We start from the raw sequence: 25,835 nt of genomic DNA, 5'->3' as shown, positions 1-25,835 counted from the left end.
CCTGAAAAACAGCTCACCTTCCACATATACATGTATCTAATTATAGCTAACCTACCACATATACATGTATCTAATTAATGAAAGAATCTGTTGGCATTTAAATCTGATTTCCTTTGACACTAATTAATTTTATTAAAATTATAAGAATTTATAAAAGATAAGGAAGAACACTTTGGGCCCTCATTAGAATCTTGTTTGGGGAAAACCCAATGGGACAAAACCCCAAACGAAGGAAAAAGAGTACCCCGGATTGTAAATATTGCATTAAAAACGAAAACTACGTATTTGAGTCTACATGCTTCCTCCCGAATCTCCATAAGCATTTCTTGATTTGATCAATCTTCTTTTCATCCTCCACAATTATTCAAAGATCCTCTTAAACTTTGAGCAATTTCTTCTACTTTTTTCTTTCTTTGTATCTTGAGATTTCCAGAAAGTCGTTTCTTAGGAAACATTTTTTAATTTTTATAATAAACATAACACAATAAAAAACAATAAGAAGAACAATAAAACCTGAATTTTGAGCATATTTTCTTCCACTTGAAACTTCCAATTATAAAGAACAAGAATCCAGCCAAGTTTTCTATTGAATCAAATAATAAATAAGAAAAAGTTAACAAAGATATGCATTACAATTTACAAAATTTATACATCTAGATTCTATATGTATCTTTAAAAAAAAAAATAACCTTCAAATAAAGGCACTGGTTTAGTTGGTGGATGATTTATTTTCCAACTCTGTTGGAGAAGAGGAGAACCACCGAGCGTTGCATTATGAACTGAGAAGGTCGAAGGGGTTTTCCTTCTTTTTGTGGCTAAGGGTATGTTTTGATTCCCATATTTGTTGATTTGTTTTATATTATATTTTATAATTAATAAGGGACTTCCTTACTCAGTATGTTTCTTCTTGAAGATTGAGTATATAAAGACTGATTGGATTGATTGGCTTCCCTTTCTTGACAGGTATAGGCGGCAACTTCTTTTGTTTTAATTTTTAATTTTTTTTATACACATAATGCATAAGCTTTAAAAAAAAAATTTGGGTCCCCCTCAGCTGTGGGCCCCAGGCTGTAGCCCTGGTAGCCCTGCCCCAAGGCCGGCTCTGGGGCTGTACCATTTTGGGCTCTATTCTTGACTTTACAACAGTTTAATTTGAAGTTTGATGGAACTTTAAAGTTATTGATATTTGAATTGTAACTATATTAGTTATTAAATTTAAAGTTTCATAGCATATTGAATTTTAGGATGGTTGTTTTTTTGGTCAAAGAATTTTAGGATGATTTGATAAGCTAGAAAATGAAAAATCTATGTAGTATATTATGATTTTTTTTTAAATTTTATTTTATGGTTGTAATTTGGATAACAAATTTTAAAAAATGCAAAAGAAAAAAAAATTTGTGCAAAACTAAATTTATTTTAAATTTTTGTTAAAATGAAACTGAATCAAACCGTTTTATTGTTATTGATTCGTCCACAATTTTAAGTGAAATTGATCTAATCAGGACAGTGCCATCTCTATTAGGTGGGTGTGAATATGAGGGCTCAAATTAAAATTATCTTAACCTTTAAATTATGGGTGTGCAAGATCCAACTCAATATGTGCAAACCGACAGATTGGTAATTTGGCGGATTGAATTGGATTCCTAATTTCCAAAACCGACATGATTGGATCATATGACGAATTTGCTTGTGAGGTTCCAATCTAATCTAGTTAGTTTCATGCTTATTTTGCTCATTAGGTGATTTTCATTAAGAAAGTTATAAACATTTTAAATAATTTGATAGAGTTGTGTTTAATATATTATAAATTCAAAATAATTTTATCTAACATTTCATTTATAATTTACATTTACGTCAATTAAAATGTTTGACTATTAAACTTGACCATAAATATTTCATATTTCATTATTATCTTTTTTTAGGCTTATTTATGTATATGCCCCATGTGCTTTCAAAGTTGTCTCAGATTATCACGTGTTCTTTGAAACGTCTCAATATACCACCTACACTTTTAATAACTGTCTCACGTTACCTATTTCGTCAGTATAAAGAGACGTTCCGTTACGTGATGTGGCCCCACTTCTTTTCAATTGCTTAACAATGGAGAGTAAGAGTTATTCAGTTTGAGAAAATGGGGTATTGGGGAGAGAAGGGGAAATTGGGAGAAGAAGGCTAGGGTTCTGAAAATCTGTGGTGGGGTTTGGATTTGGGAGAATCTATAGTGTCAAACACCCCCTAGCATTTTTCTCCCAATTTCCCCTTCTCTCCCAAATATCCCATTTTCTCAAACTGAATAACCCTTCCTCTCCATTGTTAAGCGATTGAAAAGAAGTGGGGGCCACTTCACATAATGGAACGTCTCTTAATACTGAGGGAATAGGTAACGTGAGACAATTATTAAAAGTGTAGGTGGTAGATTGAGACATTTCAAAGAACATGTGATAATCTGAAACAAGTTTGAAAGCACAAGTGGTATATACATCAATAAACCCTTTTTTTTTTTTTTTTATTCAATTGGGATTTTAAAAGACTATTTTGGGATAAATAAGTCTTGTGGTATTCAATTAAGATTTTTAAATAATCTAAAAAGTTTTGTGGTATTCCATTAAGACTATTAGGAGTTTTTAAAGAGGGTTACCAAATCTAGTAGTATTAAATCAAGACTTTAAACAACTAACAAAAATTCTTATGGTATTCAAAAACTTGCTAATTTTGTAGGATTTTTTAAAATGTGGAATATGTGAGATTTTTTAGTGAGAGGTATAAATACCAAAACCCTATCTCAAATCCCACCTTAACCCATCAGATTTTCACGTGGGACTTTTTTTATTCATTCCTTCATCACCTTGACCTCCACCCAAGCAGTTGTGCACTGGCCCTAACGACCAAACCACCAATACCTAGAGCTACTTGTTGTTGGGTGTAAGCAATGACCTTCCTTCCATCCCCATCTCCCTCTCTGTTGCATAATAAAATCTTGTGAATTCTCCATCACCTTCAACCCCCCAATTCACCAATAAAAATCTCAACTTCGTTCTCTGATTTTTCTGTGGTGGGGCAGTGGGGCGGTGGACTGACGAGATAGAAGACATGGAGGGGCACATAGAGAGTTTTTCTGTTTTTTTTCCTCTGATTCTATAATTCACCAATAAAAATCTCAACTTTGTTCGATGACATGTTTGATTCTAGCTCTGTTGATTCTCCATCACGCACAGAAATAAGAAGTGGGTTTGTTACCAATGTGTATATTGGAAGATCTTTGGTAAGTTTTATGGTAGATGCAGTGAGTTACAGACTGCCTATAGGGCGTTTGATGAAATGCCTGTGAGAAATGTGGTGTCGTGGAGAGCTAATTGGATTTTATATACAAAACAAAATCGACCAAAAGTTTGTAAGATGTTATCCAAATCCCTTGATTCTCAATATAAAGAACATTTCACAAACATCGAGTCCTGAAGGTGGTACTAGTTTTTAATATGTTACCATTTGACCAATTATTCAATATAAAGAATGCGGCCTGGGCACCTATAACTTCTAATCTCTTCACCTTTTGATTCTCACATAGCCAAAAATCCTCAAGGTAGCCTAGTATAGACATTATAGAACACAGCTAACCCTAAACCCTGAAAGAACTACAACTAGGTAATGTATCTTGGAAGGAAAAGATAATGTATCTTGGGGATGTCAAAGATGCGCTTTACATATTCAAAAATTTGGATAGCAAAGATAATATCTTGGAACTCCATGATTGCAAGGTATATATGCCCAGCACAGCCTTACCTCACAGCCTTTCATCCTGTAAGGTTCATGGAAGTGTGTGAATTGGCATTGAGGCTGCAGATAGCGTGGCAAACCTGTGCAATTGGAGCTAGAGTGTGGTTCTACCCATGTTGAATTGGCAAACCTATATGCTAAGCGTGGGATGCTGGGACGGGGCAGCAAGAGTTTGGAAGTTGATGAAATAATATTATTTCTTACTTATTTTTGTATTGAGAAAGACATACAAACAATGAAATAATAGCTTTTAATTTTTACGGGTCTATTTCTTCTAAAAAAATCTTTTTTCCTTAGAAAAAATTCATGTGGTCCTTTCAAATCTTATAAATCCTATTATAGAAATCTTTAAAATCCTTAAGTAAAAAATCTTTATTATATAAATCCATAAATTGTTATAAAACTATAAGGAGAAAATGTAGAGAGAAGTGATATGCTAAAGATAAAGTTTCACCATATTTATTCTTCCCTTAATATTTGGTAGAACCACCTATTTATAGGCTTACAAGATAGGAGATTGAATACCATCATTTACAATATACCTATAGGTTATAAGTACTAATTACAAATACTTAGTGTTATATAAAATCCAACCGTGGAATATTAAGAGGTATGGTGGTCATCCACCAACTCATGCATTTACAACATAAATAAAATTCTATAAGTCATAAGTCATTATATTATGATTAAATCTACTAGACTTTTTATTATCCCTAAATAGTCTTTTAAAATCTCAATTGAATACACTCCCCTAAATATCGCATCTCTTTTTTGTTTTTCTTTAACTCCACTCATAAGGTGCTATTAGACAAAATTCAGTTAGAAAATGGACTGAATCGCAAAATCGAAGACGACAGTAGGTAGTAGCCGTATATACATGAACGAAGGATAATGGTGGCGCAGCTCCTGGTGGGTCCCATCCCCGGTGCCGGTGGCTTCTATTCTAATTTCAGCCATTCGTTTTCCCTACCATGTCATTTTCAGCGTAGAAGAAGAGGGAGAACCCGTACTCGCCGGTGGACACCACAATCAACGTCATCATCGTGGTCGTCGTCGTCATCATCATCATGGGCCATGATTAACGGCCAGCAGACCCACTACGGCGTGCTGGGCCTCTCACGCCATGCCACCTCCTCCGAAATCAAGAGGGCTTATCGCCTTCTCGCTCGTAAGGTACTCTCTCACTCCTTCACTTGCCCCTAATTTCGTGGTTAGCCTCTGTTTTTCTTTAATTAGTTTTGGTTGGTTCCTAAGAAACCCTAGAGGTCACCCTGTAAAGTTCTGCAGTTTTGCAACATTAAAGATTCATTGTACTTTAGGAATAAAAATTTATTATTATTTTATTTGTCATTGGAACTTGATAGCATTTCCAATGAATCTGTGGTACAGAATTATACATTTGTAGGGATAAATAATTTATAGAATCATTTCTTATAAAACATAAAATAAAAGGAATTTGTGGAAGCATAATTGAATGCTAATTGATGCTTGGATTTGTTACTGATAAAATTAACTTTACTCTTGGTGGAGATGATGATGTGTATGAAGGGTTGGAGTCCTCAAGGGTTCATTAGAGCCTCTTTTCAAGGGTTATAAGGGATATGAGGTCCCTTGGCCAAATAATTAACTGGTGTTTTGAACTTGTTAGAGTATATCAAACATAGTTCTACTCTGTAGAGCTCGAGAATTTCATAACATGCTGAGAGTAATGTGTTCTCAGAGGATCCCCCTTGTGATTTAGCAATAACATTTAAATACATCAGCTTGGGAGGGTGCAGAGATGCATTCGCACACATTGGATAAAATTTCATATTTATGTTCTATTTTCTTGTAGTGGGGGAAACGTAGTGTTCAGTTTGTATTGTACTTCATATGTTCTCTTTTTTGTTAAATTTCCCATTAAGTCTTGCATAGATGTATATCATTATGGTGATGAATAGATTTTAAGAGGCATTGATGCAGTTGGGCTAGTTCTTTTAGCCTTTTCTTCCAAACCCTTTATCAGGTTGATCCCTGGGGAATGAACTCCCTTTGACATTAGGTGGTGTTTGGTTTCTGGAATGAAATGTAATTCATATTTGGTATAATGGAATCTAGGTAAGAGTGGAGTTTGGAGAGAGTTTGAGAGTAGATAAGATAACTGAAAATTGGTAAAGAGTGCAATTGGTATTATTTCACATTTCGGGGGATTGACAGTTGATGGGAATGTCCATTTCTTTCCAAAGTTTAATCCAATAAACCAAACACTATCTTATAGATAGCATTATAAATGAAAGAAGAGGTCTTGTGTCCCATGTTACACCTATGAGGAAGAAGGGGAGAAAAGAAGTGCAGCCATCTTCACCACATTGATTTTCAGTGTATTGAGTCTATTGACTACCTATGGAACTTATATTCACTTGTGTTGGACAATTTTGGGGTACTTTCAACTTCATTACTTGAAAAATGTGTGAGAGAAATATAATATATCTTTCCTATTGTGAAATATATTTGTAGTTATTTCATTATGGTTATTCCATGAGGGAAACTAAAGGATACACACAGGTGTATGCATACACAATCAGTCACACAGATACACACCCACAACCTATCAAAGATATTCGTTCCCTTCTCCAACTTATATAGTAGAACCATGACGGACGTTGTCTCGTCAAACACTGACATGTATGACGTGTGCTTTTTCTGATTTGGTTGCTTAAAGCTGTTGCTAAGACGTGTTCAAATTCACCAATTTCATTTGGATTCATGGTTTCTGTTTTTGTTTGTGTATGCTGTATTGCTTATTAATGATTGCAAGGTATGATATAATGGAATGCACGTGTGTGTTGACATGTAATTTTCTTAGTGACTGGTAAATGCCTGAGGCACTGACATCCTTGGTTTGTTGTGATATGTTGACACTTGGATTTGTGGATATAACCATAATATTTTCTTCCCTACTGCATTCATGCGGTTAGGAGGTCTAACTGAAATTGATTTTCGAGCAATTTATGGACTTTATAAGGCAGAGGCTAATAGTTAAGAACTTATGCATTCTTGCATATCTATTGCAGTATCACCCTGATGTTAGCAAAGATTCTCAAGCTGAAGAGGTGTTCAAGAGTATCCGTCAGGCATATGAGGTGAGTAGTAACTAATGGTTAATTTATTTTTATTTTTTCATATCGGTAACCTTTTTGCTTTTGTAATCTGATATTATAAATTATCCCCCTTTGTTACTGGACCTCGGTGAAATGTCTAATATGCCCAGATCATTTTTAAGGAACTTTAATAATAATTTGAAGAACCAAGGATGGTATGTCATTGTACACTACCCTAAGTTGTTTTCTAATTTTAATCAGTTTCTTTCTTTTATTATTCATCTTCTTTCTCAGCTAATCCATTCTCCTCCTCTACACCCGAACCCTCTCTCTTCCCACCCCCCACTTCCATCACGTTACAGATGCAATTGCCTTCTATTTACCAATAGATGCTTTTATATGAATGTAAAACTGGAAATCTCTTGTAACTGGAGAAAAGAAAAAAAAAGGAAACCTCTTTTGATCCGTTGAGAAGACCATTCTGTCTCTTTAGCATCTATATTTAATTGATGTCGAAGTAAATCACTTCCTCTTTTTACTCCTGACTTTCCTGCTTCCTGAACAGTTCTTTCTTCCTTTTCGTAATTTACTAATAACTGCATTTGTAAAAATTGGAAATCTAATTTCTATTATGACCATTCTGTCTCTTATCTCATATGTTTTCCAATTTACCTTGAGGTATATGGTCTAAATAGCTAAAAGAAAATGTAATTTCCAATACCTGACTGTTTCTTTATGAATTCCCTGGAACCACAAATGAATTAGGAGAACAAGCAGATCAACCTTGGTTATCGACGTAGGTGTCTTGTGTCCATGACTGGAGCTGTTATCATGATAGAATGTCTAAGCAGAGCATTTTCTTTTCCGTAAACGTCTCTTTTTCCTTTTTTCCTTTTTTGTTCATGTTTAGTAGACGCAATGACTGGACCCTTCATGTCACTTATGAACAGATTCTATCTAATGAAGCAACCAGGACTCAGTATGACCAAGAACTTAAATTTCAAAAGGACACTGGCAGGAAATACAGTGGAAAATGGAGCTACAGCCCTGAATTTGAAAATGGAGTAAGGATCTATAAGTGGGCTGAAGTGAGGCAGAAAATGCAACAGGAGAGACATTGGGAACGCTATCATGTCAATGAAGAAAGTTCGTCATATGGTAAAACTGATGAAGCAACTGAAGAAGGAGAGGCAGTGCAAGAGAGAGGTTCCTTCAGTGAAGTGCTTAGATCTGCCTTTGTATCCCTGTTCTTGTTGCAGACATTTGGATCCCGTTTATCTCTCACTTTTAGTAGCCTGATGGCCTTATTTGACAGGAAGTTGGATGCTGGATATAAGATTGGTTATGTAATTGCATGGGTTTTAGGTGGGAGAGGTGGTATCTTGCTCACTTTGTGCCTGTCGTTTGCAAGTTGGGTTTGTGGAAAAACCAGCAGCAATATAGTTGCTCTGGTGGTGATAGCCATGTGGGTTGGCTCGAACCTTGCAAGATTTGCACCACTTCCACAAGGTGCTCTGCTTACTCTCCTGTATATGTCTATTAAGCTACAAGTTGATTTGAACTAAACCCGCGGCTGTAACGCGAATGTGTTCTATCTGCTTTTTTCTTTTAATGGTTAAAGAAGGTGTTGTACATATGTTGTATTACTGACTACAATCCATTACAATTGTGTAAACTGGTTCATTGCAAAAGGATGAAGGTGTTGTACATATGTTGTATTATTGACTACAATCCATTACAATTGTGTAAACTGTTTCATTGCAAAAAGATGAAGATGAGAAATTCATGTTCTTTTAGACCAGGAGTATCCTATGGGCAGATCTTTGTGGACTGATAAATCTCCATTCTGTACCAACATTTTTGTTTTGTCAAAGTAGATTTAAAAGAAAGGAGTTGGTGTGCTTGGTTGCACCAATCAGTTGCCAATCAATTTCCTCAAAAGTAGGTGCAAATTTGATCATTCTTTTCTCGTAAATGAAAATTGACACTACATTTGCAGAATGGTAACTCATATATTTTTCTCTGTAACCAAGCACAATCATCAACTCCTTCGTGCTTCCCCGCGAAAAAGAAATAAAAGAAAATAAATCAAGAAGATTTGCATGTTTTTGCAGTAATATACCCTTGATTAAAAGAAATAAAAAAATAAAAAACAGTTACAATTGGCTAACAAGTTTTGACTTGCTCTTGTTTCATCTTCCTCCACAAGTATCTCCCGCTGGCCATGTCAACAAGTACCCAGAAGACATTCTGAGTCATCTGAAATTCAATTCACCAACATTAACAAAATGACACAGATAAGAAGAAAAAGAAGAAGGAAATAAGCATACCATTCTCAAATTGAACTCTTCTTTTTGGGTTGGTATATTTTCATTGGTAGAATCCTGTGAGTTGATGTCAGTTCCGGGAGAAGAACGAACCGTCCTCCATGCACAATATCCTGCAAGAATCGCTGAAAAGAACACCAAGATGAACCTCAGAGGACACATTTGGTTTTGCTTTCTGGAAATCAGCACCAGAGAGAGAGAGAGAGAGAGAGAGGGATTGGATGAAGCTCTTACACCAAAAAGAAAAGAAAAAAAAAAAAAAAAAACAAGACCTATTAGTTGTGTTTTCTAAGGAAGATAGGGAATAAATAAAGACAGCCAAAAGAACGAAAGCCTTTACTTTTTTAAGGTTGAAATTAATTTATATGAGAATGAGAAAGCGCGTAGTTGGTAATAGAAGTTTTCTTCTGCATGTTGCTTTCTGACTTGGTACATTTCATAATTCGTTGTATATAATTGGTCAATGTTAGGTGGCTGGCTTATCAACTGCTCATATTCTTAGTCAATGTTTTCCAAGACATACAGATAGCAGAGGGGCGCTCCACTATCTCAAAAATAAATTAAATGCAAAATAAAATATAACAAAATAATAATAACTCTCAAACTATTCCTCCTATATTCAATTATTTATGATTTCAAAACACATGCAAAAGTTCTTATAAACTCTATAAATACTCTTCTTACTAATTTGGCATTTTAAACAACTTTTTTTTTTAATGTGGACCTCCATATTGAAACAAAATAATAATTTTTAAATATAATTAAAATATTAATATAAAATAACATCAAAACTAAAACTACTCACCGAAAACCAGAACACCCCAACAACCGCGACTAGCCCCGTTCTCCGGCATAAATGCCCAGCCACCCATCATCTAGTCGCCCTTGCCTTAGCACCACAAGCCGCCCAACCATAGCCACCTCCTTTGTATTCTCTCTCTCTCTCTGAGCAGCAATTTTTGAATCCTCCAACAAGTAATCTTGTAAATTGTAATCAATGTCTAGAAGTAGAACACCGTATTTGCTTGCCAACAATGAGAGGAGCGATACATGCAAAAATACACTTTGACATTCAAGTCAGTAAGTATTCAAGAAGATTGTAGTAGAATTTTAGAATAATATTGTACATTTTTCCCCTTGTGTTGGTGGATTAATTGGCCTTATGGATGCATTTGAGTCTTGGACTCCAAGCCTAATTAATATTCGTGGTTTTTGAGTGATCATGTAGGCTTTACATACCATGTTGTATGAAATATGCTAGTCTTTGATTATGGGCATATGACATGCTTGCCTTGCTAGGTTTTGGCTATTAAGTCTCATTAATCTCATGATTTTATTCATGCATGACCATGGACAACAAATAGGAGAACATGTCCCTTGATTGTAGCTCAACTTCCCCAAATTTAGGGTGCCAGTGGATTAATATATTGTGGAGTAATTTTTGCTCCCACACATGTCTCATTTTCTCTCTCCGAACACATTTTGTTATTGGGTGTGTGAGAGAGAAAATATTTGTTGTACAAGTTCATTTCATGTGATATTTGTAGAGGTGTAAAGTAAGACAATAAACTTTAACTAATAAATATGAAGTAATATAATTCATGGAATTTAGAACTTGTCTATACCATATCTGACCGAGCCCATTCAGCAAGGACAACACCAAGAAATGTGGCAGCCCTCTGTCGAAGAACCTCACCGGGCGTCACTTGCCGAAGATGTCCCACATCGAACCTGATTGCCACGTCGGCTTGTTACTACAATTCGACATGACATTTGCCTTCAACAAGGCAATTAGGACGACTACCCTCAATCACGCAAGTTGTCATCTCGGTCTTCCTTATGCGCACTTATCGCGCCACTCAAACCTAGGGACATGCATCAACATACCAAGCGATGCCAACTATCCGACATCGAAGAAATCACAGAAGTGCCTCACACTTTTCCTTTATAAATAGGGCACACGCCTAATGCACCAGGTATAATAGTAATTTGGCACATGTACTGTTATTTTGTCAAATTATCTCCGATAATCACACTTGTGCTAACTTAAGCATCTAAGTGCCTTTGGCCTGTGCCAAGGTCTTTACCTTTTCTTTGTTTTTTTACAAATCTAGACCCATCCTGTTAAAGGACGCCTCCAACTGAAGGCATGCATACTTCTAAGTTGGTTTTATTTATGGACATCAATAGTTTGGCGCCGTATGTGGGAATCATCACTTAACTTTCCATTCTTCAACTAGTCAAGTTGCATTCTTCACCCGTCATTAAGTTTCGCATCCCTGAGAGCCCTCATCTCAACATACCGAGAGAAACAAGGCCTGCTCCACCACCCCACACACCCAATTTCGAGGCATCTTAGAAGCAAATGGCAACTGAATGGACTTGGCTAAGATTCAAGAACATAACAACCATCCCCACCATTGGAATGTTGATTTAGAGGCTAATTACTATTGATGTTGGAAAATGGACTCAACCTATAAGTGGGCATGACTTCGGTCATGTGGGTCCTACGTCAGGAATAGAGTGAATCTACAAAAGAGGGAGAGAACAGGTGTGAAGACCTTGAGCACGCTGTGGTACTGGTCGAAGGTTCTTTGATGCTTAAGTTAGCTTGAGGATGGGGTGTGTAAGTAATTGGACAGAGTAAGAGTACAAGTGTCGAATTACTCTTACTTGGTGCATTGGGGCAAGAGCCATATTTATAGAAGTAAAATGGGGAGCACGCTTGGTTAGTATTTTGATGTGGGAATGTGGGCATTGCCCGAGGGGCTACCATGTGTGCCTAAATGAAAGTAGCATGACATGTGCCTCCTTTGAGCCCGATCAGCAAGTTAGACTACCGAAGGCTAATCCCATGTGAATGATCGGTGTGAGGCCTAGTGGTTGGGCTAGGCCATGTAGGCCTTTACTCGTGGCTCATTCTTCCTACATATCCTAGTTGACAAGGTCCGGTCATATATGGTATAGACAATTACCAAGTCCAGAGGCGGAGCTATAGCCAGGCCTGCCATGGCCATGGCCCCCCCACTTAATTAATTATTAATCTCTTGTAATATATTATAAAATATATGATATAACAATACAATTACTGCAATTAGATTAGTGATGACCCTCTCAGTTGAAGATGAAAAACCTAGTATAAGTGATTTTGAAATTTTGGACCCTCCATACTAAGAATCCTAGCTCCGCCACTGACCAAGTCCTCACCCATAAGTTCAACTAGGCTCAACGACAGTTGTAGAAGCAACAAGAACACTTCATCCTGCTCCAATAGGGCCTTGAGAAGTCCATTCAACTTCCATAGACTCAGTCCTTTCAAAGCGCACATACACCCAATCGTTGCGTTAAAGGGAAAAGACTTGCAACTGCCGAACTCACTACATCAAGGCACACAATACAAACTAATTTAATAGCCTCTATAATTAACTTAAGAAAATTTCCATTTGGGGTAAAAGAATAAATAAATAAGAGTTAGTATACATGAGAAAGCCTTCCATAATGAAAAGAGATCAAAAATGAGAATTACTGATGCTTCGCACAAAAAAAAAAAAAAAAAAAAGAAGAAAAAAAAAAAAAAAGAAAAAAAAGGCAAATGATGAAAAATGAAGAACAAAGAGTTGCTTAAAACAATCCTCCAGCCAACGAGGTCTAACCCAATTAAAAAGAGCATGTTGTAATTTAGACTATTGCTTGTATTAAAAAAAGAAGGGTTATCTACTGCAGACATCCCTGAACTTGGCCCCCAGTTGCAATTGGGTTCGTAATTTTTTTTTTGTTGAGGTAATTACATCCGTTAACTCAATAAATAGTTCCAATTGCGTCCTGCCATCCAACTCTGTCAATTTGTCCGTTAAAATGAGGGATAAAAGCATCCTTTTGAGAATAGATTGAATAGAACCACAATCCAAAAACAAAATCAGATGGAAAAAAAAAATCCCAAATATGATTAGAGAAACGAAACCCCTAAAACCCATTTGAAAATCCTAATCTAATCACAAACACCAACAAAATGTAGTTCACAAATTCATCAGTTCAACAAACAACAAACAAAAGGAGAATTTTTCAAAAGCTTTGGAGACATGAACATCTAAAAAGAACTAGAGCAAAATTGGAGAAATAGAATCACAAGGGAGCTGGCCATCGTGAGCTCGGTGGTGAAGCTGGAGTCGCAGCACCTAGCGTAGATAGTGAAGCAGGTGCAAAAGCTAACGGTGTTGGATTTGGCCACGTCTACCAACATTGCGAAGTATATGGTGGTTGCGGTGGTTTTAATTATGGCGCCAAAGGCGCCACTGCTGTTACGGCGGCAGCGTAGGAGGAGAGCTTGAGGGTGGGTTCTGCGTTCTGCGGGTTGGGAGATGGGGGGTGGGTTGCAGGTTGGGTTGGGATATGGGTTTTGAGGGAGTGGGCTAATGAGGATGGGGAATGGGTTGCTGGAGAGAGGGAGAGCTGAGAGAGAAAGGGAGCAGGGGCGGATGCAACAAGGGACAAGAGGGGTCAATTGACCCCTTGGCATGCCGGCGTTTGCTGTGGAGGTCGCAGGAGAACAGTTGCAGACCTCTTGGCCAGCAGCTTGTTGACCCCTTGGATGCACTGAACGTGCTCGATAAAAGTCCTCAAAGACAGAGAGAGAGGTTGGTTGATGGGTTACCGCAATGGTAACAGATGTGTGAGTTTTAATTTTGGATAGAGAGAGAAAGAAAAGGAAAGACAAGGTAGAGCAGATCAAAAGGAATTTGTGTTGCAAACCAGAGGAGCAAAATAGTCACTGGAAGAAAGCCACTGACAGAGAGTTCGACATAAACAAAAGTGCCTAAAATTATTAAAAAATAAATGATTTATGAAACTTTAATGCAAAGTTTTTAATAAAGAACTCATCGTGTACAATTGAAATTTGGATGGAAACTATTTTTCTGTTTTTCTAGTGTTATTTTCTTCTAAAAAAAATTTCGAAGTTTTTACGCAGTGACCCCTTGGCTCGAGAATCCTGGATCCGCCACTGAAAGGGAGAGCTTAAAGATAAACTCACGTACCTTCAGGAATGATTCACCTCCTCCATTCCAGCCATACGACTATTTGGAATAGTGGTATAGATGCTTTGCTTGAGCACTTAAAGGAGAACTGTGTTTGCTTCTTGTCTAGCTAAGCTAAATTCAAAAGTCAATGCCATAAGTAATTTTTTTTTTTTTTTCCTTTGGTTTTTCAATTTTTCTTTTCAATTTTACAAACTATAAATAGAGCCAAGTAAATCCTATGTGGTTTCTACCAATCACAAACTGTTTGATATGGATTTGTATTGTAAACTTGTGAAGATGGAGGTGGGGTTGTTAGGGTTGATGATGGATGAAGAAGGTAGAATTGGGGTCAATGATGGATGAAGAATTCGAAAGGACGTTTTTACCCTCTCAATTTGACAAATAAATTGACAGAGTTGGACGGTAGGACCCAATTGAAACTATTTATCGAGTTAACGGATGTCATTGCCTCAAAAAAAAAAGTTCACAGACCCAATTACAACTGAAGGCTAAGTTTAAAGACGTCTACAGTAGATAACCCAAAAAATTCATCCACATCTTTTTTTCTTGTTTGTTCTCCCTCATCCGTCCCTTCTTCCTTTCTCCAATCATGCGTGTATTGGGCCTAATACACGGAAATATATTTGGAAATCGACCAGCCCAAAACATTGGATATTTTGTGTTGTTTCTATGGGCTCATCATGGTTTGAATATCTTCGGTTCTTTAAGTTTTAAATGCAATGATTAAAAGTATGTCTCCTCCGCAAGTATAAATACAAAGGAAGGATAGCTAAAGCTTTAGGTGGTAGTGAAAAAGAATCTGGCAAGTGCTACTCCGAATGGATGGAATCTATTATATCTTGTGCCCATAGTGGAGGTGGTAGTTTGTCCCACACTCTGAGAATGAGAAGGATTTCCAATTCCATCACAGATTCTCCAAAGATTCCATTATCATCACCAACATTTTGGCCTCATTCTACGTACCATTCATTAATATATACATATATATATATATATTCTTCAATTATATTCTTTTCAGGTTATTTTTGTAATTCCCTGTCCACTTTTTTCAGTTTCGTTTGCAATTATAAAGGGAAAATAGATAATAAAAAGAAAAGAAACACCCTCTTTGGACAGCAAAAGTTGCTTTTTTATTCCATCAACTTGGGGGATATAAGTAGGTTCTCTGACCCTATACATGAAGAATCGAATTCCCTGTTTTTGACTCCAATTGAAATCAAATCTCTTTTCAACCCAAAATTAAAGCTATTTGCACAAGTGATATTAGAAAAAGGAGGGAATCAAATACAAGACAAGACTACTAAATTGAATATTAATGCATAGTTAAATAAGGTATTTGCAAATGAATGACGTTTTATTTTACGCATGAGGTAAGTAAACATGTTTATACAGCCTAGCCCTAGAGAGAGTTCGTACAAGCAACAAGCTTCTTTTGGATATGTAGATAGGGGCATATATAGTAGCCTAGTAGGGCTTAGTGGCCGTGGTAGTGCATGCTTCCTTTTTGCCTTGTTTTTATCTCTTTTTTTTTTTTTAATCACTTTGTACTATACTAGTTTGGTGTAGTGGAGTCCAACCTTTTGACCCTCAGCCTCCATTCCATTGGCTTCACATGTCATTCTTTTTATGGGAAAAACTAGAGCATTTCATCCCCTGATTCTAATGCTTTATACCTAGTAACACCCACTTTATAGATATGGATTTCGTTAAGTTGGTTAGAGTGGATGTACTTTTTATTTTGCATTATGTAATTTAGATTAGATTAAGTATATATTTATCTTATGTTAAAGTTTTTTGAAAATTAGTCAATGAAGTTAATTATATGACTATACTTTTATTTATAAAACGACTATAGGAACGGTAAGTAAAAAAAAAAAAAAAAAATCATTAGATTTTAAGTTAACAATTTTATAACTAACCTATCTGTTAAAAAATTCATAATTCCGCCCATAATGAGGGTGGGCTCTGCATAGACACCTTCCTTGTTGAGTATGATATGAATAAATCAAAAGGATAGCTAGGAGATGGGCCATGCATTGGCTATCAAAAGTGATCAATTGCGGCAAACATTTTTTAATTTTATAGATACAATGTGTAGTCAAGCTATGCGTATGAAACATCAATTTCTTCCCCATAAGTAACATAAAATTTTCATTTAAGGTTTCAAGGTGTCCAAATTTTGATGTTTATGATATATTTGCATCATATCTTACTAAGGTCCATTACGATTGAGATGTCTATCAATTATTAAAGGGCTCTTTTTTGTTGTTTTTGGTCTCATAATTCAATCATCGTGAATTAATCAGGAAAAATTAATTGGTTAATAGATAACTAGAAAGGAGATTCTTTTGATCATTAAATTGTCGTGATTTGAATTAAGAATTGTGTTCATCATGCTTTGCTTTATTGATTGAACTTACCATGTTTTGTATCTTTTCAGCTCATCTCTCTCTCTCTCTCTCTCTCTCTCTCTCTCTCTCTCTCTCTCATATGTTGTTTAGTTAATTAGTGTGCTTAGAATTATTGTAGAAGTTTTCAAATATAATGGCTGGCTGTGCAATGTGGGTTTTGAGTCGGATGCACTTACCTCTAGATGCATTCGCCCTTTGTACCTAGCTAGTTCCTTCTATCTCTCTCTCTCTCTCTCTCTCTCTCTCTCTCTCTCTCTCTCTTATGCTTCAAGGGATTTTTCAGACAACTTTATTTGAGAGACACCTTTGTACATCCTGTCACGCACTGTATTTTGATAATCCAAACCATATAATTTATAGATATTCTCTCAAAAATCACTTGAATTCGAAAACAATTCAAAAGAAATTTGTAGGAGGACTGTATATATACATACCTTATAATATCGTTTGATAATTAAGATTAAATATTGTGTGGAAATTAATTAATGAGTGCGGGGTGGGAAGGCGGTATAGTGAGTGACAAGTGTGGAGGTGTGGTGTAGGACTCTGGGAGGTACAAAATCCCACAGGTAGGGGAGAGAGAGAGAGAGAGAGAGAGAGAGAGAGAGAGAGAGAGAGCATCGTATATATTCCACCCAATTCTCTTATATTCTTATGACACAATTAATCATCACCATTTTTTGCACTTTCCACAGACTGCAGATAGAAAGATAGACTGTGTCTTCTTCTTTATATATATATATACACACACAGAGAGAAAACTCTGAAGTAGAATATGGGATTCTTCTGTTTTCGTAGGTAGAGAATTGGATTCTACTTTTTGTCCTAATTTCAATTCCCTTATTATTGGTTTTTGCTCCATATATACACACACACACACATATTCGTTCACATATGATCTCCACCAAGTTCAACTCTCTCTCTCTCTCTCTCTCTCTCTCTCTCTCTCTCTCTCTCTCTCGTTGAGTTGAAGCACACATACCTACCTAACAATATTGAATTGAATTCAGCTGCCGCTGAATTTTGGGCTCATCCTTCTTCTCTCTATATCTCTCCACTGTGAGTAGACTAAATTTATTCATATTCTACATCCCTTATTGTCTCTCTCAATTCTACACTATCATCTCTCACAATTGTTTCCAAATTTTGCTTTCATATTTGGGTTTTCTCTTATATATATATATATATATATATATATGTTATGTGTGTACATGCAAATATCCAAGAAGTGGAGGATCGATCCCTCATCATCATCAATTTCGAGCTTTCCTTAATTAACAAGTAACACTAATTACATGCACGTAAGCATCCATCTTCCGATCTTGCTTCATGTGTCATGGACATGGAATGAGAGTATACTCACTTCATTTTTATTTTCTACCTCCTTTCAAGTTTCTAAAAATAGTTTTGAACATCCGTTCAATAACGCTATAAGTTTGAGGGTAATGAAGAGTCATCTCTCCTCAAATGCATGCAATTACCTGTGATCCATACAATTAAGTATTTCAATTGAATATTATGTATGCGGTCAAAATTTACACTTCACTTTTTTTGTTATCACTTGATCACATGTGCCGGCTTTCAAATGGATTTAGTTTTACATTAGTTCTGCTATATTGACAATTTATAGTGATCGTATTTTCTTCATGCATACGATATGAGGGACAAGTAAACTATGAAAAGTTTTTTAGTGTGACAATTTATTTTTCTCAAAAATCTTCGCTTTTTTTATTTATTTTATTTTTATTTTATGTGGCTGGATTTGTAAAATTTCACTGAACTGCAGCAAGAGGTTCGTTTCATATTATACTTTGTTTTTCATGCATTGGTATGAACTAGCTACCTAAAGCAGGAAAGGTTAGAGAGAGAATAATGAAGATGGGGTCCTCTATTCAATTTAATTATTTTATTTCTGGTATTTAATTCAAAAGTTTAAGTAAATTTAGGTTTTGGTCTGGAAAAAGCTAAAACTTTTTCAAAAAAGACGGAAAAACTCATCAACTTTCAAACTAAAGACACGCAAATGTAAAGGATTACTTAAGAAATCCAAAAATAAATAAGGGCATTTTTGTCCATTTTAATTTCTTGTAAAAACATCTCTCTCCTCGTCTTTTCCAAAATGTCCCAAAAATTTATACATGAACCGCTCCAAAGGGCAGTGGTACTAAAATACGTATATATACCTGGCTAGCTAGCCAACTGTGGCTTTGCTCTTTCCACAAAACTCTCACAAGTTTTTTTTGGATCATGGAATCATATGCTTTTTTAATTGTGACCTAATTTGTTCACCTCATTTTATTGATATGAGATGAGACATATCGATCTATCGTAACTGAAAAAATGTTTCGTTATCTCTGTCACTAGATGATCTAACAAATTATTTTTGATTCGTTATAATTAGGGTTATTTTTGGCTGAAAACAGTTTCTTACATACGTCTAATTCAAACAGACCCTTTGCCTTCTGCTTTATTGGACAGAAGATGCTTATAACTTTGATAGATCAAAATAATACCCAATATCACTTCATCATTTTCCAGGTTTCCCTCTCCTTTTTGTTTTGTTGGCTTATTGGTTTTTGGAAATTGGGATTATGTTTCTAAATCTAATCAGGGTTTTTTCAAATTATTCCTCAAGTCAAGCACATTTTGTTGTCTTTTCTTTTGTGGAAATGTTAATGTTATGAATTACAAATCAGAATCCAGTAGATCAACATCATCAATATTGGTTTATTTAGTCACTACTCACTAGTTGCAAATTTTCTAGTGGTATCACTCTCACAAGTCATTCAGTCAACTTTAACTATAATCTCACTTCAGGGGGCTCCACCTTCTTTAAATTTATATATGATGTCTTTCTTCTTCTTCTTCTTCTTTTCTTTTTTTAATAATTTGATTTCATTTTGGATACAAGCGGGGAGATTCGAAGTTGAATGCAGAGTGGGGAGCACATCCGCTCTAGTCAACTTGGCTAAACTAGCTAGTTAAGTTGGCATTAATGTTGTAAATGATGCTCTGGTTGAATAGCACCATTGTTAAATGCAGATGTTTATGATAAGAAAAGCCATCTTGAATTGATGCACCAAAGCACATTAAATTATTTGTAAGCTACAAGAGTTTTATAGAAAATCTCATTTCCTCTATTTTCTGTCTTTGATCAGCTTGTGCATTTTATTTGTTCGATGTTAACTTGGACGAATTCTTGTAGAGTTCAAACAAATTGATGTATTTTTTTTCTCTATCTAAGCAGGCACTGAATAACTGTTAGGTATTTAGCTTCTCAGATTCAAGATGAACGCATTGGTGGCAACCAACAGAAACTTCAAGTTGGCAGCTCGGCTTTTGGGGTTGGACTCCAAGCTTGAGAGAAGTTTACTAATACCATTTAGGGAAATCAAGGTAATTATAAATATATTATCCCTTTAAATGTATAATCTAATCAGACTCGTGTCCCTCTCCTCTTGTGATTGATAAAGCTTAGTTGTTACTTAGTTTAGGAGTGTGCATCGGTTCGAAACCAATATAATTTGGTCATTTGATTTTTGGTTTTTGAACTATTTTGACAGGTTGAGTGCACCATACCAAAAGATGATGGGAGTTTGGCTTCATTTGTTGGGTTCAGGGTTCAACATGACAATGCCAGAGGCCCCATGAAGGGAGGAATTAGATATCACCCAGAGGTACTTTGTAATCTCTTGTATGACATACCAAAATTTTTTTTTTTCCGGATATATTAGTAACACTATTTTTTTTCGATTTTGTGTAAGAATATTTATGAATATGTGTATAATATGTGTCGTATGGATGGAAAATGAATGTAGGTCGACCCAGATGAGGTGAATGCTCTAGCACAGCTAATGACGTGGAAGACGGCGGTGGCTAACATCCCATACGGTGGTGCCAAAGGTGGGATAGGTTGTGATCCAGGGGAGTTGAGTGTTTCAGAACTAGAACGGCTCACCAGAGTTTTCACCCAAAAGATACATGATCTTATAGGCATCCACACTGATGTTCCAGCACCAGATATGGGGACTGGTCCACAGGTTCACCATCCCACATTTTCCTTTCCGTACTTTACAAGACTAAATTTTATCAACTTGAATTTCAGACTGACTTTTATCCATTTTCCCTTCTTCTTCTTTTTGTGGTTTTCGGTGTCTGAACAGACCATGGCATGGATCCTAGATGAGTACTCAAAATTTCATGGCTACTCACCTGCCGTAGTGACTGGAAAACCTATTGTGAGTATATGTGTTGGTGAACAAGTGCCTACCACATTCTTCTCTTTGCTAAAATCATCATGTTGGCTAATATTGTCTCTTGTGTAAATTAGGATCTTGGTGGATCTCTGGGAAGAGATGCAGCAACGGGAAGAGGAGTGCTTTTCGCAACAGAGGCTTTACTCAATGAGCATGGAAAGAGCATCTGCGGACAACGGTTCGTTATCCAGGTGCACTTCTCAACAACACTAGGTTCCTAATCAATTAATCACATCTCTAAACTGAAATAAATTGAAGAATTGAATGGTATATTTGCATCAATCTCAGGGTTTTGGGAATGTGGGCTCCTGGGCTGCCCAACTCATCCATGAGAGTGGTGGCAAAATAGTTGCAGTGAGTGATATTAGTGGAGCCATAAAGAACAGCAAAGGACTAGACATTCCAAGCCTACTCAACCATGCGAAGGAGAAGAGGGGTGTCAAGGGGTTCAATGGTGGGGACCCAATAGATCCCACCTCAATATTGGTTGAAGACTGTGACATCCTCATTCCAGCAGCCCTGGGAGGTGTCATCAACAGGTACTACTTAAAACTTTAGAAATATTGGAAACATCAAGATTTTTTGCCAGCATGCATGATGAAACTTTGAGCAAGGATATAACCTAAATGTTGTTCTTGAATGAAGGGAAAATGCAAATGACATAAAAGCCAAGTTTATAATTGAAGCAGCTAATAACCCCACTGACCCCGAGGCCGATAAGGTTAGTGCTTAATTGCCTGATAATTAAAGTTACAGAGGCAGGGAACAGTTAAGCAAGTAATATTTAGTTATAATAATGATTATACTCTCTTCAATTGCAGATCTTATCAAAGAAAGGTGTTGTAATTCTTCCCGATATATATGCAAACTCTGGAGGAGTTACTGTTAGTTACTTTGAGTGGGTACAGGTATCATACATATCTTCACATCACTTCTTATTCAACTCTGAACAACATTCTAACTTTAGCAAATATAGTTTTACTAAATTTAGTGGGTTTTGCGGTGCAGAACATCCAAGGTTTCTTGTGGGATGAAGAAAAGGTGAACAATGAGCTGAGGACTTACATGACCAAGGGCTTCAAAGATGTGAAGGAGATGTGCAAAACCCACAACTGTGACCTCCGGATGGGAGCCTTCACGCTTGGGGTTAACCGCGTTGCAAGGGCAACTGTCCTCCGAGGGTGGGAAGCCTAACCCTGAGCTGATCGGGACCTGCCACTTTGAATAAATATGACGAATCTCATGAGGCTCCTCCTATTCATGTTTACTGATGCGGTATTGCTATTGTTGCATGGGAATAACTTGAACAATAGTTTCCTTAATATTTTTGGGTTGCATCAATATGCTTCCGAGTTTTATGAATTCCGTAAATTTCATTAGTTTCATTTTATTTGGTTACATAAGTTGTAAGGACAAGGTCATAATCCCTACGGACCTAAATGTTGTTGTCCTTCATTAGGGTAGACACAGCATTGGCTTACATTGATCAATGATGTATTTGTGTGATTCTGTCATTTCAAAACAAGCTGTTGCTTTCTGTTCCTCCTTTAGCATCAAATTGGTGAATAGTAAGAGTCCTAATAACAAACAGCCCAAATTGATTACTCTAAAATCTCCCTTTTCAACTGATCCTGAAATTAGATATCATGAAGATGAGAGAGAGGGAGAGAGATCAAAGAATAAACTCATATTACACATCAAAAATAAACTTGGGAACTGGAAAATGCCAAACTATGATATACACTAGTGTATCTCAGATATTGTTTAAATTATTAATACTTCAACGCAAATTTCCTTTTAAGCATACATACCACAGTTACAATATTTCCAGTTTCAAGGATAATTGAAGCCGAGAAAAAGTGAATCCTGCCTTGGGAAGCTGAAAAGTACCAAATGTTACTTCAAAACCACAGCAGCATTTCTGAGAGCCAGATATCTTTGGACATATTCATTGGGGAGAGATCTTATGAGCTTGAAGATATCAGCATTGGCATAGCGGAGGCCAGTCCTTGGGTCATAGTAAGGTGCCTGCATGGTGCACAGAAGCAGATCATTCATCATTCTCCACTGATTGATAACGAAATTGGTAATTTGAATAGAAAAGCTTTGGAGACTTTAATATTCAATATATTTGTTAACATCAATAGGAATGTGTGTCATAGAAATTCTCCTTAGAACCTTTGATCAGATCAATAACTATACAGCGAGGAACATAACAGGCAACATATGAATGTCTGGCTGGAGCTCAGCTCAGCCAAGTTTCATCTATTACTAAAAGGCCGTGCACAAGTACAGATGGTATCCATATCTTCGCAAAAATTTCACAATACCTCGTATCCTGTTATATCACAAATTCTCTTGCATGGATGCATAGAGGGCGGCGACTCTATATTAACATCTGCATGCATGGGACATTTGAAGAAAAAGAAAAATGAGAACACTTCCCATTAGTATGCTTAAAATACTAAGCTAAAATAAATATGGTTTCTATACAAACTAGAAAATTTCTTATGCGCTATTATGGCCATACTAACGGTCACAGTTAATTCAAAATAGCAAAGAGGGATACCTTCTTGAGCACTAGATTTTCAGTTTGAATAACAACTAATGTAAGGGGGTAAAAGTGAAAGCTTGAAGTTAACTATATAAGTATTACTTACAATTGGGTTCATTGGGTGGGTAATTCTGGTAATTCTCGGCCTGAATGATCTGCTTGAGGTGTTTCCAGTGTCTCCCTCTTGATTGGCCTTTTGGGTACTTCTCGTACATTTGAATCCGCTTGAAGCTCAAGTGGGTTGGCAACACCAGCTCTGCATGAACCACCTCGGGCTCCATATTTGTACTTGTAAAATCTCTATGCCAAAATTGATAAAGAGCAAAATTATTTCCTGACCCCAAAGTTACAGAACCACATCCCCTCCAATCAACAATGGGGCTGAGTTGGATCGATCAACTCCCTGACTTAACTCGTCAAAGTTAACCAAGCCAACACTCAAAATTAAAGATCTGGAATGTTGTCTTCTTCTTGTTTGTTAACAAATAGTAAATATATTTTTGGATGATATACGGTATAAGACCATATTTTGTTTGCTAAAATAGTCAATTGAAGCCTTTCAGGTTTGAAGAGCAAAGGCAGATAAACAGAATTCATTAACTCTATTTTTTTAATCAATATTAGGGATTTTGAAGAAAGTCCCCCCTAATTCAGCTTGTGTAAGATCCACTACGTTTTTTATGCATTCATTGATTCTTTCCTTTTACACTGATGCTATAGCCTTGAGATATAAGAAACAGAACATTGAGAAATAGTAGCATACATCTTGGAAAGAGTATACAAAACCCACACTCAAAATAAATAAATAAATAGACAATTAGTGTAGGAATAACAGTAGTATTAAAACCATGCCAATAAAGAGAGCTTTTTCGGTAAAAAGACCCACGAAACAGAAAAACTAAACCTGCATCTCATGCATACACAGAACTATAAGAAATATGAGAAAGTAAAATGATCGTAAGGGATAAAATGACAAGATCATCTGGTAAGACAAAGAAATCCAAGGTTAAGGGTTACTGGCTAAGATTAACAAAAGGAAACCTCTATGTTTGCAACTATTGGTTTCGGATTTGAAGCAACAAAGAACCGGAGTATAAAGTCTACTTCAATTTAACAGCTAAACAAAACACACAAAAAGGAAAATTTGAATATGATTTAATTTACTTGGAATCCTTGCAGGTTGAAGCCTTAAACAAGAATTGCAAGCAGAAAATCCTGTCGACGCTAGGCATGGCATACAAAGCTCGACCATACATACCATAAAAAATAATCTCAACCAATCATGTCATAACAAAACAGCAGTGTGCTCTTATCCTATATCAACTTTTGGTTTGATTAAAAACATGCATGTACAAATATCAATACAATTAGAATAAGCACTATCCATTCACTAAAATAGAATTAGAAATGCAATTAGAAAGTAAATAGAATTATAAACTCAACTAATACAGACTTGATAATAAAACTCTGCTACAATGAAAATATACTCTTTACCGAGGTTCTCATACCTATAATATCTAATTAAAACTGCCCCAACCCAATTCATGAAATCTCAAATACTTTGGTACCAACGAACTTAGGAATCCATGAAAGCATCAAGATACAACGGTAGAATAAAAAAGGAAGAAATATACTTTTTTCAATTAAAAATCTAGGACCCGTTTTGTATACCTGCGGTGCGATGCTGCAATGACTTTGCTTTGGTTCAGAATCAGAACCCACTTTTGAACCAGCGCGAGGTGGCCTGAAACGTCGACGGCGACGGTGGCAGCTGCTGCCGAAACTTCCCGTCGTTCCAACCGCCAATCCTTAAGTTTTCGAGCTGCGAAAATAACTAGGCTAGAAAGAGGACGTTGAGAGGAAGATTTTGGGACCGGTCCCGCCTGAAACGGTGGCCGGAGTTGGGAGAAATCGCCGGCCAAAGTGGCTGGCCGTTTTGCGTGAAGAGAGAGAAACGAGAGAGAGAGAGAGAGAGAGAGAGAATCGCGAGAGGAGAGGGTAATGCAAGGATAGAATCTGATCTGGTATTTAAATTTTAACTTCATAATAATTACGGTTGTGTCACTGCACTTTTATAAATCATGACTTCTTCGTTTTAAATTCGAATTGAGCTGGCCGCCTGTCTATGGACTTGTATCGATGAGCTCTAGGTAATGGTGCTCCTCATTTCCCCAAAATCATTCCGGAATGAAAAGTGACTAAAGTACCCATACTCCAAAGTGCAAAAATGAAATTTCATAGTTAAAAAAAAAATTAAAAAAATACTTAAATTGGATCAGGGTGTTACACCATCCTCCCTCTCTCCTTTTCTTTTGTTAATTTCAATCTAAGAATCTAGGGTTTCTGATTTTGTAATTTTAATTTCAATTTTTTTTAGATCTTAAAAATATATTGGAG

The 25,835-nt window shown here is 36.3% G+C and overlaps 4 protein-coding genes across 7 annotated transcripts; 2 read left to right on the top strand and 2 right to left on the bottom strand.

Moving 5' to 3' along the window:
- The first annotated feature begins 4,559 nt into the window (after window positions 1-4,559).
- LOC117633698 (J domain-containing protein DDB_G0295729) lies at window positions 4,560-8,563 on the top strand. The gene is made up of 3 exons (XM_034367409.1): window positions 4,560-4,947; window positions 6,828-6,896; window positions 7,805-8,563. The coding sequence occupies exons 1-3, from the start codon at window positions 4,666-4,668 to the stop codon at window positions 8,417-8,419; spliced, it is 966 nt and encodes a 321-aa protein (XP_034223300.1). The 5' UTR covers window positions 4,560-4,665; the 3' UTR covers window positions 8,420-8,563.
- A 233-nt stretch (window positions 8,564-8,796) lies between these two features.
- On the bottom strand, window positions 8,797-25,413 carry LOC117633700. The gene is made up of 3 exons (XM_034367411.1): window positions 25,396-25,413; window positions 9,185-9,395; window positions 8,797-9,113 (listed from the first exon to the last, which is right to left on the bottom strand). Exons 2-3 carry the CDS (start codon window positions 9,341-9,343, stop codon window positions 9,021-9,023), a joined length of 252 nt encoding a protein of 83 aa, XP_034223302.1. The 5' UTR covers window positions 9,344-9,395; window positions 25,396-25,413; the 3' UTR covers window positions 8,797-9,020.
- On the top strand, window positions 17,621-22,104 carry LOC117633697 (glutamate dehydrogenase 1). Its single transcript, XM_034367408.1, has 10 exons — window positions 17,621-17,687; window positions 19,876-20,024; window positions 20,192-20,305; window positions 20,447-20,668; window positions 20,792-20,866; window positions 20,959-21,075; window positions 21,173-21,423; window positions 21,530-21,605; window positions 21,706-21,792; window positions 21,893-22,104. The coding sequence occupies exons 2-10, from the start codon at window positions 19,917-19,919 to the stop codon at window positions 22,076-22,078; spliced, it is 1,236 nt and encodes a 411-aa protein (XP_034223299.1). The 5' UTR covers window positions 17,621-17,687; window positions 19,876-19,916; the 3' UTR covers window positions 22,079-22,104.
- On the bottom strand, window positions 21,709-25,424 carry LOC117633699 (chromatin-remodeling complex subunit ies6). Of its 4 annotated transcripts, none has more exons than XR_004586697.1 (6): window positions 25,110-25,424; window positions 23,545-23,738; window positions 23,215-23,282; window positions 22,696-22,912; window positions 22,366-22,515; window positions 21,709-22,102 (listed from the first exon to the last, which is right to left on the bottom strand). XR_004586697.1 is itself a non-coding variant. In XM_034367410.1 (4 exons), the coding sequence occupies exons 2-4, from the start codon at window positions 23,717-23,719 to the stop codon at window positions 22,781-22,783; spliced, it is 375 nt and encodes a 124-aa protein (XP_034223301.1). In that variant the 5' UTR covers window positions 23,720-23,738; window positions 25,110-25,424; the 3' UTR covers window positions 22,557-22,780. The 4 variants fall into 4 exon arrangements, 1 of the variants encoding a protein (XP_034223301.1); XR_004586696.1 differs by having other exon boundaries at window positions 21,709-22,096; XR_004586695.1 differs by having other exon boundaries at window positions 21,709-22,515.
- Window positions 25,425-25,835: the final 411 nt, after the last annotated feature.

This window comes from Prunus dulcis, chromosome 7, assembly GCF_902201215.1.
Source record: "Prunus dulcis chromosome 7, ALMONDv2, whole genome shotgun sequence".
NCBI lineage: Eukaryota > Viridiplantae > Streptophyta > Magnoliopsida > Rosales > Rosaceae > Prunus > Prunus dulcis.
This window is presented reverse-complemented; position numbering and strand designations above follow the sequence as displayed.

Bases quoted from the DNA above. Each gene is read 5' to 3' on its own strand.
- LOC117633698 (XM_034367409.1), top strand. From the start codon at position 4,666: ATGGTGGCGCAGCTCCTGGTGGGTCCCATCCCCGGTGCCGGTGGCTTC. The intron at 4,948-6,827 runs GTACTCTCTCAC...TATCTATTGCAG, and splicing joins ATCGCCTTCTCGCTCGTAAG to TATCACCCTGATGTTAGCAA. The intron at 6,897-7,804 runs GTGAGTAGTAAC...ACTTATGAACAG, and splicing joins GTATCCGTCAGGCATATGAG to ATTCTATCTAATGAAGCAAC.
- LOC117633700 (XM_034367411.1), bottom strand. From the start codon at position 9,343: ATGTGTCCTCTGAGGTTCATCTTGGTGTTCTTTTCAGCGATTCTTGCA. The intron at 9,114-9,184 runs GTATGCTTATTT...ATTGAATTTCAG, and splicing joins AAGAGTTCAATTTGAGAATG to ATGACTCAGAATGTCTTCTG.
- LOC117633697 (XM_034367408.1), top strand. From the start codon at position 19,917: ATGAACGCATTGGTGGCAACCAACAGAAACTTCAAGTTGGCAGCTCGG. The intron at 20,025-20,191 runs GTAATTATAAAT...CTATTTTGACAG, and splicing joins TACCATTTAGGGAAATCAAG to GTTGAGTGCACCATACCAAA. The intron at 21,424-21,529 runs GTACTACTTAAA...TCTTGAATGAAG, and splicing joins CTGGGAGGTGTCATCAACAG to GGAAAATGCAAATGACATAA.
- LOC117633699 (XM_034367410.1), bottom strand. From the start codon at position 23,719: ATGGAGCCCGAGGTGGTTCATGCAGAGCTGGTGTTGCCAACCCACTTG. The intron at 23,283-23,544 runs GTAAGTAATACT...CCATGCATGCAG, and splicing joins CCCACCCAATGAACCCAATT to ATGTTAATATAGAGTCGCCG. The intron at 22,913-23,214 runs GTATTGTGAAAT...TGCACCATGCAG, and splicing joins GTGATATAACAGGATACGAG to GCACCTTACTATGACCCAAG.